Source organism: Triturus cristatus, chromosome 3_2 (assembly GCF_964204655.1).
Source record: "Triturus cristatus chromosome 3_2, aTriCri1.1, whole genome shotgun sequence".
NCBI classification, from domain to species: Eukaryota; Metazoa; Chordata; class Amphibia; order Caudata; family Salamandridae; genus Triturus; species Triturus cristatus.
The window spans coordinates 205,150,832-205,169,127 of NC_140584.1; the positions used below are offsets into that span (position 1 = coordinate 205,150,832).

General features: G+C 48.3%; 1 protein-coding gene across 7 annotated transcripts in view; it reads right to left on the bottom strand.

Annotated features, from left to right (window-relative positions):
- Positions 1–18,296, bottom strand: part of IQCB1 (IQ motif containing B1) — a 242,569-nt gene that overhangs the window by 17,179 nt on the left and 207,094 nt on the right. For all 7 annotated transcript variants that reach the window (XM_085647522.1, XM_085647521.1, XM_085647524.1 and 4 more), the window contains 2 exons: positions 15,630–15,761; positions 15,178–15,334 (listed from right to left, as the gene is read on the bottom strand). In XM_085647522.1, coding sequence (XP_085503648.1) covers positions 15,178–15,334; positions 15,630–15,761 — 289 coding nt within the window. The remainder of the gene's footprint in view (positions 1–15,177; positions 15,335–15,629; positions 15,762–18,296) is intronic.

Genomic DNA, 18,296 nt, shown 5'->3' on the forward strand with positions numbered 1-18,296 from the left:
TAGCCATGGTAAGGGGAGAAAGCATGGCAGTACCTAGAGAAGTACCTAGTCCACTGGCTTCACCCAGTTCTTCACACTAGTTCATGTTATTTTTCCCCCCCCCATATGGCTGGTATTCTTCAGGGTCCGACAACCCCTTCCATTCCTAGCCAAGTCCTAACCAAAAGGAATAAGGCTCAGGATCCGATCTAGGAGGCAAGGATCCTGTCAGCGCCAGATACGGCATCGGGTGATGCCCTTTATGCTCCGTATCAGATTCAGGGATCAGAATGGTAATGGCGTCACCGTCAGCATCAGGACTGGCTGAGATGATACGACAGGCACCGGTCTAGATCCGCGAATGTACTCTTGGGCCCGACTGGAGTCAGAGGTGCTGACGTGGAACTAGATGGGGCACCTTCCAACCCTGCATGGCCCACAAGTGCACCAGTGGAGTTGCACCAAACAAATATGAGGCGCATCTCCTCATAAAACTCTTTTACTTGGGCTGGGGTCGCTCCAGTTCTTGGAGAGGTGTGGAGTCGGCGCAGGCTCTACTGCGGAGCCAAGTCTTGAATGACAACACTCCCTCATCTCATCAGCCAACAGACAAGGATAAGTATAAGACCTCTTAGAGGTCTTCCTCTTCTTGTTCGAGACTTACCCCAAATGTCCCGAGGATTTGGAGTGGGGCGATGACCTTGAACTCCACGACCGAGACCTCGAGTGCTGCAGCATCGTCCTCAGAGCGCCATGATTTTAAGGCACTGCTCCTGCAAAGCCTAATGATTCATGGTGCTGCAGTTGGAGCATGACTTCAGGTCACGCTCAAGACACCACTGGCATACATGATGCGGATCTGTCACCGACATCAGTCTGAGACAGGCTCCACAGGGCTTGAAGCCGGCTTTACTGAACGACATCCCTGGCACACCAGGAGGAAAAAACCTCAAAAGAGACAACAAAAAAGTTGAAGAATTCCAGTCAAACAGTGACTGAGGGGCAGCTCTTCTCCAGATCAGCGCTGGCTGGTGCGGAAAGAAAAGAACTGACATCACCCTGCATGGGTGGCACCTATATAGGTGCCGCAGACTTCACTTTTGTTGCGGACGACAATGATGACACCTATAGGCGAGCAGGAATACTGCTCACAAAAAATCTTCCAGATGGTGGCTGATGTCTCTGGGACTTGCACCTAAGCCAAAAAAAGACACTAAAACTCTGGGTGTTCTTATTGATGAGTCCTTGACCATGCAGGAGCAAGCTACTGCCACATGCAGCAAATCCTATGTGCTGCTTAAACTACTTAACACTCTTCTACTTGATCCCAGTAAATTGGCGCAGAACCATAGTCCAAGCTCTTGTAATTAGCAGATTGGACTATGAAACACCCTATATATAGGGATGGCCGACTACCTTTTCACCCAGTTACAGGTGCTTCAAAATATGGCGGCAAAGGTGTTATGCAATAAAGACAAGGAATATGCTACTTACCAGTATGCATCTGTTCTTGCCATTTAGAGCTGCAGATCTACACACTGTGCATCGATCGCCATCTGGTGTTAGGCCCGGATGTTGCAGTTGTTTTTCTCTTGGAAAGTCTTTGGAAGTCACGAAGTATGTGACTCCTCCTTTGGATCATATTGCGCATGGGCTTCGGCTCCATCCTCAGATTGTTTTTCGCCAGCGGGGAAATGATGGAGCTTTGCAAGAAACGGGAAAGATGCCCATGTGTGCTGTATCTAAATAAGATAAAACTGGAACAGATAAAGGTAGCCGGGGAGGCGGGTGGGCGTGTGTAGATCTGCAGCTCTACATGCCAAGAACAGATGCATACTGGTAAGTAGCATATTCCGTTCGAGGCATATGAGCTGCAGATTACACACTGTGCATAGATTGTGTAGCAGTACCCCCTCCTAGCAGCGACCACCAGTATCTGTTGCAGTTGTTTGAAACAGTGTTTTGAGGACAGCCTGGCCCACACTTTGCAGATATCATCTAAGGCGATGTTCCCTAAAAATGCCATGGAAGCCCCTATCTTACGTGTAGAGAGGGCTTTAGGGGGAACAGATAGCGTTTGTTTTGCTTTGTGGTAGCAAATCTGTATGCATTTAACAATCCACCTAGCTATCCCAGATTTGGAGATAGGGAGCCTTTGTGTGGTGGCGAGAAAGACACAAATAGTTGTTTGGTCTTGCGAAAAGGTTGTGTTCTCTCGATGTAGTAGAGTAAAGCTCTTTTGACGTCTAGTGTGTGTAGAGCTCTTTCTGCAATGGTTTGTGGCTGCGAGAAGAATACGGGCAGTTCCACAGATTGATTGAGGTGAAAGGGAGAAATGACTTTAGGAAGGAAATCTGGATTAGTGCGGAGAACAACCTTATTATGATGCATTTGCAGAAAAGGTTCTTGAATGGTGAGTGCTTGTATCTCACTGACCCTTCTGAGGGAAGTAATGGCTACAAAGAAAGCCGTTTTCCATGTTAAAAATTGAAGCTCACATTTATGTAGAGGTTCAAATGGAGGCCCCATTAGTCTTGTGAGAACGATGTTTAGGTTCAACACCGGTGAGGGTGGCACTCTGGGGGGAATTATTTTCTTAAGGCCTTCCATGAAGGCTTTTATGGCAGGTACTCTGAAGAGTGATAGATGCTGTCTATTTTGTAGATACGCTGCTATGGCAGCAAGGTGTAGTCTAATAGACGTGTAGGCTAGGTTGCATCTTTGTAGGTGTAGTAAGTAGCCTATGATGTGTTGGATAGACAAATCTAAGGGATTGACATTATTGTTGTGACAATAAATCACGAAACGTTTCCACTTGGCTGAGTAGCAAGCTCTAGTGGTAGGTCGTCTAGCTTCTTTAATGACGTTCATACAGTCAGGGGGTAGATTAAGGTAACCAAATTCTAGGATTTCAGGAGCCAGATCGCAAGGTTGAGTTGAGCTGGGTCCGGGTGTCTGATCTCTCCATGGTTCTGGGTTAAGAGGCGTGGAGAGAGGTGTAACTTTTGGTGCGGAACTATGGAGAGTACCAGCAATGTGGTGTACCACGGTTGTCTGGCCCAAGTCGGAGCAACTAGGATGAGAGTTAGGGAACGTTGCTGTAGTTTACGCACCACTAATGGAATTAGTGGGAGAGGCTGAAAAGCGTACGCAAATCTGCCTGACCATTTCATCCATATCGCATTGCCTTTGAACAATGGGTGTGGCTATCTGGCGGCGAAGCTTGGGCATTTTCGTGGGTGGTGAAAAGGTCCATCTGTGGTTGCTCCCACGTTTGAAAGAATGGTTGAAGAACTTGTGGATGAAGTTCCCACCCGTGGATTTGCTTTTGGACTCCTGGGACATGTTGGGCTAGGAGAAAAATGTTTTGAGGTATAGCCCACCTCCATATGGTCTGTGCTAGCTGAGAGCTGCAGAGAGTGTGTGCCGCCCTGTTTTTGGATGTATTACATTGCTGTCATGTTGTCTGTGCGGACTAAGACAGCCTTGCCTGAGACGTGTGTTTGAAAGGCTTTTAGGGCTAGAAATATGGCCAGTAACTCCAGATGGTTGATGTGGAGTAACTTTTGTTGAGGTGTCCACCTGCCCTGCATGGTGTGATGTAGTAGATGAGCTCCCCAGCCGGAGAGCGATGCGTCCGCAGTTAGAACTATTTGAGGAACCGGCTCTAGGAACGGTCGCCCTTTGGAAAGGTTTTTGGTGGTCCACCACTGCAGAGAACGATGGGCATGACCGTCTGCCAACACCAGATCTGTTAATTGACCTTGAGCCTGGTTCCATTGGCGTGCTAGGCACTCTTGGAGAGGACGCATCTGGAGTCTTGCATGAGGCACTATGAATATGCAAGATGCCATCATCCCTATAAGTTGCATAAACACTCTGGATGGAAGAGAGTGTTGTGGTTGAAATTTGGTGCGAAGAGCTTGTATGCTTGCTATCCTGGGAGGGCTGGGGTAGGCAAACGCTCTTGAGGTGTCTATGGTGGCACCGAGGTATTGTTGTACGTGGGAGGGATGCAGATGGGACTTGGCATAGTTTACTGTGAAGCCCAGGTCGTGAAGTAGTTGGATAGTGGCGCGAGTGTGTTGTACACACTGGTTGTATGAGCTGGCTTTTATGAGCCAGTCGTCTAGATATGGGAAGACATGGATGTGTTGTCTTCTCAGGTGCGCTGCGACTACTGCTAGGCACTTGATAAACACTCGTGGCGCTGTGGTGACTTTGAATTGGTAGTGGTGGCCGTCCACTACGAATCTGAGAAACTTCCTGTGAGCGGTGTGAACGGGAATGTGGAAATAGGCGTCCTTGAGGTCTATGGTGGTTAGGAAGTCGTTTCTGGAGTGCAGAGGAAGCACCTGCTGGAGTGTGACCATGTGAAAGTGGTCTGAGTGTATGTATTGGTTTAGGGGTCTGAGGTACAGAATGGGCCTTAGAGAGCCATCCTTCTTTGGTATGAGAAAATATAGGGAGTAAACTCCCTTGTTTTGTTGGTGGGTAGGAACTGGTTCTATTGCATTTTATTTGTAGGCGGGAGATTACCTCCTGCTTTAGAAGTGACAAATGTTCCTGTGACATTGGGCACTGTTTGGGTGGAATGGTTGGGGGGGTAGATGTTAGCTCTAGACAGTAGCCTGATTGAATTATTTGTTGCACCCATCTGTCAAAGGTGATGGTAGTCCAGACAGGAAGGAAATTGTGGAGTCTGCCCCCGACTGGAGAGGAATAGTCTGGGGGAAGTGGAGGGAAGTCACTGGGTGGGGGTGGAGGCAGAGCGGGAGGTGTTAGTTTTGCCTCTGCCTTTGTTGTTGTTACCTCTGTAACTGCCTCTTTGGTAACCCCTAGTGAAGGTGGATTGGGTAGGGGTTTTGTAGGAAGTGGAGGCGCTGTCGGAGGAGTAGCCTCTGGTGTTGCTTTTAAAGGAGGAACGGCGAAAGGAGCGCCTGGGAGCTTGCGACTGCAAAGCTCCCATAGATTTTGCCGTGTCTGTGTCCTTTTTTCGAGGGCTATATCGATATTAGGGCCAAAAAGATGTTTCTCATCAAAGGGGTGGTTGAGGATGGAACTTTGAACCTCAGGTTTGAAACCTGAAATGCGTAGCCAGGCATGCCTACGCAGAAGGATGCTGGTATTTATTGCCCTGGACGCGGTGTCAGCTGCATTGAGGGCACAACGGATGGAAGTGTTTGTGATGGTTTTACCCTCTTGAATCAATTTTTTGGCCCTATGTTTATATTTGTCATGGAGGTGTTGCATTATTGACTCCAGCTCATCATAATGTGCCCTGTCATATCTGGCTAGGAGCGCTTAGGTGTTAGCGATACGCCAGATGTTGGCCGCTTGGGACGCCGTCCGTTTGCCAGAGGCGTCTAGGAGTTTAGACTCCTTATCTGGCGGTGGAGCCTCACCTGATGCCTGGGAATTGGCACGTTTTCTCACTTTGGAGACTACCAGGGAGTCTAGTGGTGCGGGGCCTTTAATGTAGGGTGGATCTGTTGGGGCGGCCATATATTTTTTATCAATGCGTGGGTTAATGACCCTGGCCCTTACCGGGTCTTTAAAGACCTCTGGTGCGTGCTTAATGAACAAGTTACTTACCTTCGGTAACGCTTTTTCTGGTGGATACAGTATCTGCCTGTGGATTCCTCACCTTGTGAATATCCCCTGCGCCAGCAACATTCGGAAACTTTTGTAGCAGTCCACGCCGATGGGGTCGAAGATGACGTCACAGAGGCACGGCTCCGCTCGCGACTCCACGGACGTCACCAGCTCCATAAGAAGACCTCGTCGGCGTGATGACGTCAGTTCCGCCCCTTTTTTCCGTGCCTTCGAGGCACACGGACGGACTGACAGCAATATGTACATAAACAGCATACACAGTACACAATATGCATATCAACACACACAGTGCGGAGAAGAAACATCAAAGCACTAGAAAAAACCCAATGTCCCTGACAGTCATAAATACATTTGAAATCATCAATAGAATTACCGTCAGAGTCACTGGTATAGAAGGATGGACAACGGGGAGGCGGGTGGGTCAGTGAGGAATCCACAGGCAGATACTGTATCCACCAGAAAAAGCGTTACCGAAGGTAAGTAACTTGTTCTTCTGATGGATACATCTGCCAGTGGATTCCTCACCTTGTGAATAGATTCCACAGCAGTCCCCACTCCCGGAGGAGGGTGTCCATCCCCCTATACCAGAAAATCCTGAAGGACGGAACGGGCAAAATGTCCGTCCCTCCTCACCTCAGAGTCTAAACAATAATGTTTTGCAAAGGTGTGAAGGGAGGCCCAAGTTGCCGCCCTACAAATGTCCTCCACAGGAACACCCCTAGACAAAGCAGAGGTAGAAGACTTTGCTCTAGTGGAATGAGCCCTTAAACCCTCCGGAGGCTCCTTACCAGCTAGGGAGTAGCAGATCTTGATGCATAGCACAATCCATCTTGAAAGGGTGCGCTTGTGCACCGCACGACCCTTTCTGCAGCCAGCAAAGCCCACAAAGAGCTGGTCATCAATCCTGTAGTCCTTAGTCCTGTCCAGGTAAAAGCTCACCGCCCTCTTAGGGTCCAAGCGGTGAAGTCTCTCCTCCTCCTTGGAAGGGTGAGGGGGAGGATAAAAGGTAGGAAGGGTAATGGACTGCCCCAGATGGAAGGGAGTTACCACCTTAGGCAAAAACGCAGCCCTGGTCCGGAGAACCATTCGTTCAGCATGCACAGTCAAGAATGGGGGTTTTGAACTAAGAGCTTGAAGCTCACTCACTCTCCTTGCCGAGGTGATTGCAACGAGGAAAACCGTCTTAAAAGACAACAGTCTCAAGGGACACTTATGTAAGGGCTCGAAAGGAGAACCCATAAGATAAGTCAGTACAAGGTTTAAGTCCCACTGAGGTACAATAAAGGGAGTAGGAGGAAATTTATTCGTAAGGCCCTTGAGAAACCTAAGCACAATAGGTGATTTAAATAAGGACGGCTGATCCGGCAGGCATAAGAAAGCCGACAAAGCAGATAAATATCCTTTTACAGTAGCCACAGCAAAGCCTTGCTGAGCAAGTGAAAGGGCAAACTGTAAAATATTAGACAAACGAGCCTTCAAGGGATCAATTGACCTCTCTCCGCACCAGAGAACGAATTTAGACCATCTATAGGAGTATATGGATTTGGTGGAGTGTCGCCTGGCCGATAAAATAACATCCACCACATCTGACGGGAGAGAGAAAGAATTCAGGTTGCCCCGTTCAATCTCCAGGCATGAAGGTGTAAGCTCCGGAGGTGGGGGTGTAGAACCTGCCCCTCCGACTGCGAGAGGAGGTCTGCCCTCAGAGGGAGACGGAGCGGAGGGCACGAGGAGAGGTGGAGAAGATCTGTGTACCACACCCTTCTTGGCCAATCCGGGGCGATCAATATAACTTGGGCCCGGTCTTGGCGAACCTTCCTCAGAACCCGAGGAATCAAGGGTATGGGAGGAAACGCGTAAAGGAGTCGAGAGCCCCAACTCAACTGAAACGCGTCTCCCAACGCCCCCTGCATCGGATACTGGAGACTGCAGAATGACAGGCAGTGCGCGTTCTCGAAAGTGGCAAACAGATCCACCCGAGGAGTTCCCCACGTCCGAAAGACGTGACGAACTACCTCCGGATGGAGCCTCCACTCGTGGTCGGCAGAGAACTGCCGACTGAGACTGTCCGCACGAACGTTCAGCACCCCGGCCAGATGATTTGCCATCAGACAAATCCGATGGTCCTGAGCCCAGGACCATAGACGCAGGGCCTCTCTGCACAGACAAAGAGACCCCACTCCTCCCTGCTTGTTTATATACCACATCGCGGTAGTGTTGTCCGTCAGAACCTGAACAGACTGACCGCGAAGGGAAGGGAGGAAGGCCTTGAGCGCCAAGCGTATCGCCCGTAACTCCAAAAGGTTGATGTGAAGCAACCTTTCCTCTGGAGACCAAAGACCCTTGATCTCCAGATCCCCCAGATGAGCACCCCACCCTAAGGTGGATGCATCCGTTATCACCGTGGCCACCGATGGAGGTAGATGGAAGGGCTTCCCTTGGGACAGATTGCCCTCCACGCTCCACCAAGACATCTCCGCTGCAGCTTCTCTGGAGATCCTCACAGACTCCCTGAGATCTCCCTTGTGCTGATACCACTGCTTGCGGAGGCACCACTGGAGCGCCCTCATGTGCCAGCGTGCATGGTTGACCAACAGTATGCAGGAAGCGAACAGACCGAGCAGGCGAAGGACCTTCAGAACTGGAACAACCGCTCCGCTGAAAAACAAAGGAATCATTTCCTGTATGTCGAGAATCCTTTGAGGAGGAGGGAATGCTCGACACACAGTAGTGTCCAGTACCGCACCTATGAACAGGTTGCGCTGAGAGGGCACCAGGTGAGATTTGGGCACATTGATCGAAAAACCCAATCTGTACAACAGCCGAGTTGTATCCTGCAGATGACACAGCACCTTCTCCGACGACTCCGCCTTGATCAGCCAGTCGTCCAAATAAGGGAAAACCGAAATTCCCGATCTTCTGAGATGGGCTGCCACCACTGCCATCACCTTTGTGAAGACCCGAGGTGCCGAAGTAAGACCAAACGGAAGGACCGCAAACTGATAATGTTGCGACCCTACCGTGAAACGGAGATACTTCCTGTGCGACTTCAGGATGGGGATGTGAAAATACGCATCCTGCAAGTCGAGCGACACCATCCAGTCCTCCTGATTCAGCGCCTGAAGAACCTGCGCAAGGGTGAGCATCTTGAACTTCTCCTGTTTCAGGTAAAAGTTCAGGATTCTGAGGTCTAGAATCGGACGCAATCTGCCGTCCTTCTTCGGGATCAGAAAATACCGGGAGTAGCATCCCTGACCCCTCTCCTGCTCCGGAACCACCTCTATCGCCCCTTTCTGAAACAACTTCAGGACTTCTTCCTGCAGGAGAAGACGGTGGTCCTCCGAGCAAGCACCTTGGCAAGGAGGGTAAACTGGAGGGAATTCCCGAAAGGGAAGGGCGTACCCATTTTCTACAAGATCCAGAACCCAAAGGTCTGTAGTAACCGATTCCCAATCTTGTAGAAAATGGGTAAGCCGGCCCCCCACAGGACCAGCATGATCCGGAATGTCGAATCTAGGGCTGTTTTGCGGTGGTGGGAGGGGCTGAAGAAGAGGAAGAGGAGGAGGAGAGTTGACGGCCACGTGAGCGACCCCTAAGCCTTCCTCTATATCCCTTGGAGCTTTGCTGCTGCTGCTGCTGCTGCTGCTGCTGGACTGGTCTATAAGAACGAAAACTCGCCCTTCCAAAACCTCTGTACCTCTTGAAAGTACCTCTCGGCTGGGATTGAAGGCCCAACGACCTCGCCGTAGCCTTACTTTCTTTGAAGCGCTCGAGAGCAGCATCAGCCTTCTTCCCAAACAGACCAGACCCATCAAAAGGTAAGTCCAACAAGGTCGACTGGACATCCGAAGAAAATTCGGAGGACTTAAGCCATGCTCCCCTCCTGGTGGCAACTGAAGACCCTATGACCCTGGCAACTGAGTCTGCTGTATCCAAGCCACTCTGTATAACCTGGCGAGCAGCCGCCTGGGCATCCGACAGTACTTCACTGAAGCCTGCCCTATCCACCTCCGACAGCTTCGGTGCCAACTTTTTAGCTGAATCCATAAGCGCATGGATATAGCGCCCCAATAAACAAGTCGCATTAGAAGACTTTAATGCCATACTGGCTGAAGAAAAGACTTTCTTGGCCGATTGGTCCACCTTCTTGGCCTCTCTGTCCCCTGGGACCTGAGGAAACGCACCTTTTGAACGTCCAGAACAAGCAGCCTGAACGACCAGACTTTCAGGTGAAGGGTGTGATGACAAAAACTCAGGATCCCCCGGAGCCACCCTATATCTCCTTGCAACCACCTTGGACACCGCAGGAGCCGAAAAAGGCTTGCGCCACACATCCAACACAGGCTCCAATATTGCTTCATTAAAAGGCAACAGTGGCTCCGACACCGCAGTTGGAGAGTGCAACACCTCAGTCAAGATATTAGACTTGAACTCAACAGATGGCAATTGAAGGTCCAACAACTCTGCAGCCTTTCTTATCACAGCATGATAAGGAGCCGCGTCTTTAGAAGGTTCATCTGAAGGAGGAGTGATCTCCCACTCCGGAGACAAATCCAACCCACTTGCCTCCTTCAATTCGTCAAACACCTCATCGGATTCGACTAATTCTCCCTCTTCAGCCTCATCCATAAGATAGCTCCTCTCCTCCAGCACTCTCTGCGCCTCTCTCCTGGAACGGATCCGCACCTGCGGCGTCGGCGGCGCCGTGATCGAATCCGACGGCGCCGGCAGAGGCGTCGAACGTGGATCAGCTGGAGCAGCCGGCGTCGAACGAAGTCGAGTCGGCGCCGGTGAAGAGGGAAGCGGCGTCGATGTTTTCGGCGCCGGCATCTGCCAAGACGGCGCCGCTGGGAAGAAAGGCATAAACGGTGCTTGAGGATAAACCTGCGGCACTCCCAGATTAAAAGCCATCGGACCCATCGGACCCATAGGTGCACCAGAGGAATACATGGCCCGTGAGAACACCCCATACATCGCATTGAGATACTGCGAGGGGTCCTGACCTGGATTAGGGAAAGCTGGATACTGGTCAGGTAACACTGGACTCGGGCCTGCCGGCGCCGACGGTGGAACTTGCGGCGTCACAGACTCACCCGGAGCCTGATCATCCTCATCCTGGGCCGGAGTCGGAGACGGAGCCGAAGGACCTGCAGGACCTGGAGAAGCCATCGGCGCCGGAGAGGACGCCGGCACCGGCGAATCAGCCGGAGCCGGAGAAAACACAGGAGAAGATGGAACGGGAGGCGAAGCCGGAACAGGAGAAGGAGACACTGACTCCCTTCGACGCCGAGCAGGTGATTTAGACTTCGACGTCGAGGCCTTGTGATGAGACGAATGCCTCCTTTTCTTCTTATGCTTCTTGCTCTTTGAAGCATGTCCCGACGTCGACTTGGAAGCCGACCTCGACCTCGACCTGGATCTTCTTCTACCTCTTTTCTCCTTTCTCTTCATCCGGGCGATAAAGAGCTTTGCCTCTCTTTCCTTAAGAGCCTTTGAGCTCATCTTCCTGCAACACGAACATCCTTCAACATCGTGGTCCGATGACAAACACCAAACGCAGTCGTCATGCGGATCAGTAATGGACATGTGTTTGCCACATTCATGACAAGGCTTGAAACCAGACTTCCTTGCCGACATTCTCGAAGAAAGACAGAGAAACTTCGGAATAAACACAAAGTAACAGGTAAAGCTACCAGTAACGATTCCCGAAATCCGTTGGCGTCGTCGGCGCGGAAAAAAGGGAACTGACGTCATCACGCCGACGAGGTCTTCTTATGGAGCCGGTGACGTCAGTGGAGTCGCGAGCGGAGCCGTGCCTCTGTGACGTCATCTTCGACCCCATCGGCGTGGACTGCTACAAAAGTTTCCGAATGTTGCTGGCGCAGGGGATATTCACAAGGTGAGGAATCCACTGGCAGATGTATCCATCAGAAAACCCCTTTAAGCATCAGCAGAATTGAGGTGGACCTCTGTGCAGTGTCAAATGTATCTAAGAGGAAGTCCTCCTCTACGGGGTCTGTGTGGAGATCAACCCCGTGGTAGTGGGCAGCCCTATGGAGTAGCTGGTTAAAGCCCATGGTGTCCTCTGGGGGGGGGGAGGGTCTAGAAGGGTAAAGATCGTCCTGCGGGACGTTAGGGACGTCTAGAATGTTGTAGTCGTCCCATGGGTCGGGGGAGCCCGTAGGAGTAGGGTCCCCTATTGGATGGTCATCCGCTCCGTCCCCTGTGTCATAGGGGATGTCATCATCATCCTCATCTGGAGATGGTGTGGGAGAATGATGGGGTGGGGGAGGCGGAGGAGGAGGAGGCGAAGGAGAAGGAGGTGGAGGAGGAGGAGGAGGTGAAGGAATCCTTAAAGGGGAGGTGGCAAAGTCTCTCCTTTTTGGTGGTGGAGCTGGTGCAGGCTTGTCCAGTGATCTTTTTGTTGGTGCTAAACGTCAAATGCCCAGTCTTTGGATCCTTTACGAGGGTTTTTTGGTAAGGCTCGGGTCGAAACAGTTCCTCTGTAAGGGGCAGATCCTTGGGTGCCGATGGAGTCAGAGCCGTGGGTTTCTTAGGCGTCGATTTGGCACTGGTTCTTGGTTTGGAACCGTGGGGTTTAGGAGTGTCTTTTGACTTCCTCGGTTCCGAGGTGGGTTTCAGCTTCGAGGTTTGGGAGTCGAGGCTTTTCGGCTACTTGCTCGGCTCAGAGGATGTTATCGGTGCCGAGGAGCCGATGCCAGTCTTCGGCGCCGAGAGCTTCGGTGTCAAGTTCGGCACAGACGAGGAATGGGGCGTTTTCTTTTTCGGTGCCGGTGAGATTTTTTCGGCACCGAGGGTAGGCAGGCTCGAGCCCGAGCTGCCTGAAGGCTTGATGGGCTTCTTAACCGGGCCTGGAAGCGAGGTATGGGAAGCAGTCTTTTGGTGCATACCCAGGCCCGAAGGCATGACCGAATCCTTTTTCAATGGCGTGGAGGGGGGTTTAGGGCAGGGGTTGACGTCTGTACTCACGCCCCTCTTTGCCGGAGTGATGTCCTCGACGTCGGAGTCGTCAGCTTCGGAGGCACTGACGAGGCCCTCTTCGGTGTGCTTTTGTTCCGGAACATCAACGCCTTCTTCGAAGATGTCGTCGGGGATCGAAGTCGACGAGTGAGCCATTGTTCTCCTTACTCGTCGGTCCCGGATCGTCTTCTTCGATTGGAAGGAGGCGCAAGCTGGACAATCCCATGCCTCATGTTCTGGAGAGAGGCAGAGGTTTCACACCTCATGGAGATCGGTGTGGGGGAACTTCGACCCACATCGAGGACACTTTTTAAATGGCGTCCTTTCCATGGACAGGAGCCAAGGTAGGCCCGAAGGCCTTCGTCGACGACCGGAATCGAAGACTTAGATTGTTGAGAGTCGCGTCGAGTGTGGAGAACGCGATCGAGACAATACCGTCGAAGGGGTGAGGATTGCGCGCCGAACAGGAAAACTGGAACGGTTCCGAACTGGAGCGGCGAAGAACACATCCGAGCCCAATGGCGGAAAAAAAACAATCTGAGGATGGAGCCGAAGCCCATGCGCAATATGATCCAAAGGAGGAGTCACATACCTCGTGACTTCCAAAGACTTTCCAAGAGAAAAACAACTGCAACATCCGAGCCCAACACCAGATGGCGATCTATGCACAGTGTGTAATCTGCAGCTCATATGCCTCGAACATATAGAAACCTTGTATTGGTATGCTTTGAAACCTCTTCCCTCAGCAAAAATGGATTAATGAAGAAGTGTAATCCACCAACCAGTATGTTTAATTTCCCTGGTTGGCATATTTTAGAGAGCTCACAGAAAGTTCTAGCTTGTGTAAGAAGAGCTAGCAATAATGTTTCATGGAAGACATCCTTCGATAGCCACCCGTTCAAGTACGAAAATACATGTATTACCAGAAAATACAGACATGCACTCTCCACCCCAAACTTGTGACCACTAAGGTAGGTCTACTATCAGAATGTTGAGTTTATAATATCAACCAATAAATGTACAATTGTGTTTTGGTAAATTCATACCATCAGCCAACTTTTGTCCTAAACCAGCTGCCTGGCCATTAGGCCAAAGTCGACTGCTCTCTCTACCATCTGCCACAATGAAAACTGGTATCTAGTCACCAAAAGTATTCACAGAATTCAAAGCCAAAGAGCAAGAAGCAAAACCTTTCTGACATATCATCTTCCCTTTTGGATTGTCTCACTAGAGGCAAAGCTGGGAAAGCAAAACTGGGAAAGCAGTAGGAGGTCCGCTACCAAAAGCTGCATGAATTATCGGAGAAGATTCCACAGATGATTCACAATTTACAACTATTTATATCTGCCTAACTCAAACCTACATGTACCAGGCACCGAAGTTGGCATTTCTCATATATCCGCCACAATGAGATTGTTAAAAGCCATGACAAATGTAAAGGAGTCTCTTGGCAAATGGAGTTAAATATCATCTAGAGTGCAGATCACTTGCATCCTGTAATTTCAGCAAGATTCCTGCCAGGCCCTCACTTATCACCTTGCTACTCAACATCAAGGAATGTGCATTGTGCAAAAGGCAGGCCCAGTCACCTATAATAATGTTCCTCAGGGTGGTCACAGCAGGAGCATCATTTACTTACCCAAGAAGGCACACATTTTTTGGGTGGTGAGCAGGGTGATGAGGTCTGGGTCAACATCAGCGAAGGTAGCAGAAGCTGGTGATCCAGGACCATCAAGTCCCCTAGAACAACCCAGCCCTGCTTCACAAGTTAAAGCCTTGTGCAACAACATTATTCCTCACCTAGCACCTCACAACCACTTCCATGAGCTCATATATACATTAAGCGTATGCATTCTTGCAAAACATTCCGGTGCTGCCATCATAGATTTCCACTATGGAACAGGCAAGGTGGAGAATGAAGCAGCCACTGCTCTCTCAATTGGATTATAAAAAACAGGATCTCTCTTTTACAGGACTCCAATTCCACCATTTAGGAATATGCCTGCACAAGAGCCAAGGCTCTCTCCACATTAGATATCGGACTACAAGCCCACTCTCAGAGCTGTTCACCAAATGGCATCAGAATTAGCTATGGTTGGTGAACATAACCCAGAAAGAGACAATCTTTAGAGGAATGCTGTGTCTGGGAGACTGAGAGTTATGTCAAGACTTTGACTTCTATTATTTTTCCTGGCTGAACTTTCAAGCAACACATACAGTGCTAACACATTTTCAGTTATATTATCCTTTGGCACAGAATCGAAGCAAATGCAAAATAAGATTTAAAAAAGAAAAACTAGCAAACAAAATTCAAACTTGTATGATCACTCAAATGGTGGTGGCTACCTGTGAAATCTAGATGGCTTAACCCTGTGAACTGAAGAGTTGTCTGAGGTGGCAACATGTACCTACTAGATTTTGCCATACCCTTGGACACAGGCTGTATCCCATCTGGTGCTGTGACAGTGTGCAAAATATTTCTAGAGTCCCATCCTGTGAATGGGATATTTTAAAGATGAGAAATCTGCTAAGGGCTTTGTGTTCAGTAGAACCAAACGTCCAAACCTTCACAAAAAACAAAAAAAAATACATTCTACATACTGTATAGCATTTGTATATCTGTGCTGACTTGGACCAGCAAAGCCTCTCTGCGGTTTGCAGACTTTTGCTCAAGTTTCCTCTTTAGCAGGTACTGTCCAAGAGTTTTCTGAGCTCGAAGATGAAGCTCTTTACTCCTCTCCTCCGACAGTTCAGTAACCTAAAAACGACAATTAACAAAGTGTTTAATAGCACTTTCTTTGGAAAATAATCAACATCATGCACATACAGAAGAAAAGTAAAGACTTTATAAAAACATGAGACATCAAGAAACTAGATGACTTTATTTAATGGATGTCCATTTTTGGCGGAAAACCTCTACTAACCAACATAACAAATCCTTGTTCTGCAAAATGGGCACACGTGTATCAAACAACTAATTTACCAGATAAATATTGATGACTACAGATGTATATGTTGAGTGTCTTTAAGATTGGAAAACGTGTTATACACACCGGATGTAATTTGAGATAATTGTCAACTTTTTGTTGCAGTTCAGTCCTTTGTGCATCTGAGATTTCTTTTGGTCCTTCCCATGGTAAGTACGCCTCCCTGAACCGCCTTCGTTTTTCCAAAAATCTCAGAACCTGCACACAAAAATAAATGTATGAAATAGTTAAATACACATGAGACGGTCTGTACAATGTTTGCTGTGTCTATGGATATAATATTTATATTTCAATTATTCCATTACAATTGATAGTTAACAATGAAACTTCGATTTCATGCCTACACAGTCAGGACTCAAGCTGAATCATCCTTGTGTGCAACCTACTGTTAATTTATACAATATTCTATGTCAATGCAAAGGTGTGGGCTCAATTTCAGTGACTCTATTCCTTTTCTTCTTTGTGTATGATATCTAATTGTGCACTAACGGGTGATAACTCCCCTATATTTAAGATTATGCTTGTGCCAAATGATTTGCGTGTTTCAGTTATTAAGAGTTTTTCTCCAGGTTTTGCAACAAAAACAGCTACATAAGTATAATTCCCTTCCAACTGACAGTCACATGAACTTCAATGCCACTGCTGATGTGACTCATGGGTCAACATTTAGCGTTGCTTCCAACCTCTTGTTATCATAAACAATATTATGTGCATGTTTGAATGTACATTTTTAAAACCTGTGATTTGACCCGTTCTTGATATGTGATTGTACACTGATAAATGCCATTTATCATCTGTTTAAAAAACACACAAATGATGAATGGAATGCAGAACAAATCAAACATAACCCCTAGACAGAGATCTGGGTTAAATCCATTTCTTTTTTTGCTCACCATGCCACTCCAGTTTGGACACAGCAATATGCAAACCAGTCTTGACCTTGCTCCCAATAAGAACAGTCCAGCCCACACTGCCAGACCAGGTTCTCCCTGGACCAGAAACAAGCATCCTGGGACCGGTTTCGGGGTATCACCCCTCATCAGCCAGGCTAGCTTGAATCAAGTGGTATAGTGAGCACAGTACCCATATCTGGGAATACCATTCCCACTTAGGGCAAAAAAGCAAAAAAAATACACATAATGGCTGGGTCCTAACTGGAATGGCATGGCGAGCAAAAAAACGATGGATTCAGGCCCTGGGGTGAACGTTTGACATTGTTCAGCATTCCGTCCAGCAATTGTTCTTTCCACATCTGATTAACATAACAGTTATACATAGTAATAAACACCAGTCCCTTGAGGAGATTTTGCTCTGACTGGTGTGGCACTGCGAACCACACAGATATGGAAATACACTTTCCTTCCTACTGGCTGTTATAATTATATTATGTGTCATGTGCACAATCTGTTGATAGGTGTGTATGGAATCATATGTCAACAACCAATTATTCACATATTACTTTGTGATTCCACACTATATGTGAAATAGGGATGGCTTCAGTCCATGTTGTTGTCTAGTTCAACACCAGTATGGTAGGAGCCAGTCATTCACTTTCATTTAACTTTGATTTATTTACATTAAATTATGTATTTTCTTTCGAACGAGTCCTGAACATTAGACTATACACGGTAGATTCAGGTTCACTGCCATATATCCCCACTTGTGCCCGTAATAACTATCTCCTTGTGTTTCACTAGCATGACAGGCGAGTTCATACACTATTCATTAACTGGTGATATTTTTTCACTGGTTATTCTATTTGGCCCTCCTAAGGTTGCTTAAAAGTTCCTCCTGTTTCTCTCTTTGTGCTCAGCACCAGGAAAAGAATAGCAGAAACCGTTGGTTGATGGATGTCCATCATGGCATCTGTTTTTCAAAAGTATGGCAAGAAACTATTTCTGTAAAGGGACCTGAACAAGGTTTAAATGCTAAACCAGTTTTGATACAGCCTATACCTTCTAGCTTTGTTCTCAGACCGTTTAAAAAAAAACATCAAAGGCAACCTGTGCTATTGTTTCTATCTGCGAGCTCTGTGACAAGGCCAACATTTCTAACCGATCCAGTAAGTTATCATCAGGGCTTCCATTCCCATCTAAATCCACCAGCACTTCCAGTTGTTCAAAGAGACTGAGGAAATTCCAATGGCACACAGATCATTGATGTTTCACCCATTAGTTTCTGACTACTCACCACAGGGTGCTCTCCTAAAGAAGAGTTGGATCAACACTATGGGTGACCTAAACCAACGCAACAGCTTTCCTAACCTACACCACTGACGCACTCCTAATCTCTCACCACAAACAGGTACCACCACGCTTGGTTTAACATTTAGCTGCTGGAGTCTTAACTATGGGGCTATGACTGTTGATTTATCATCCTGTTAGTGAACTGTGGAAAACGCAACCTGTATATTTCAGAGCAGCACCATGGCAGTTGAACACAAAAGTCCAAATCAAGGTATGATCCCAGGTTTCAATCCGCTCGCAACGCGAGGAAACCATTGCTTCTTTGAGGCTATGAAATATTATTGTCACTGATGCCAAAACTTCCATTTACCATTGCAGAAAAGTAATCTACAATGCTAAGAGGGAAAACTTTATCTTTAAATGACCCAAGTCTAAATTGTTTGTTTAAGATTAGAACATTGGAAGGTTGAGAGCGCTATTGAAGACAATGACATTGATCAGGGCCAATAATAGCTATCATAGGCCTTACGCTCCAAAATTAATTAGA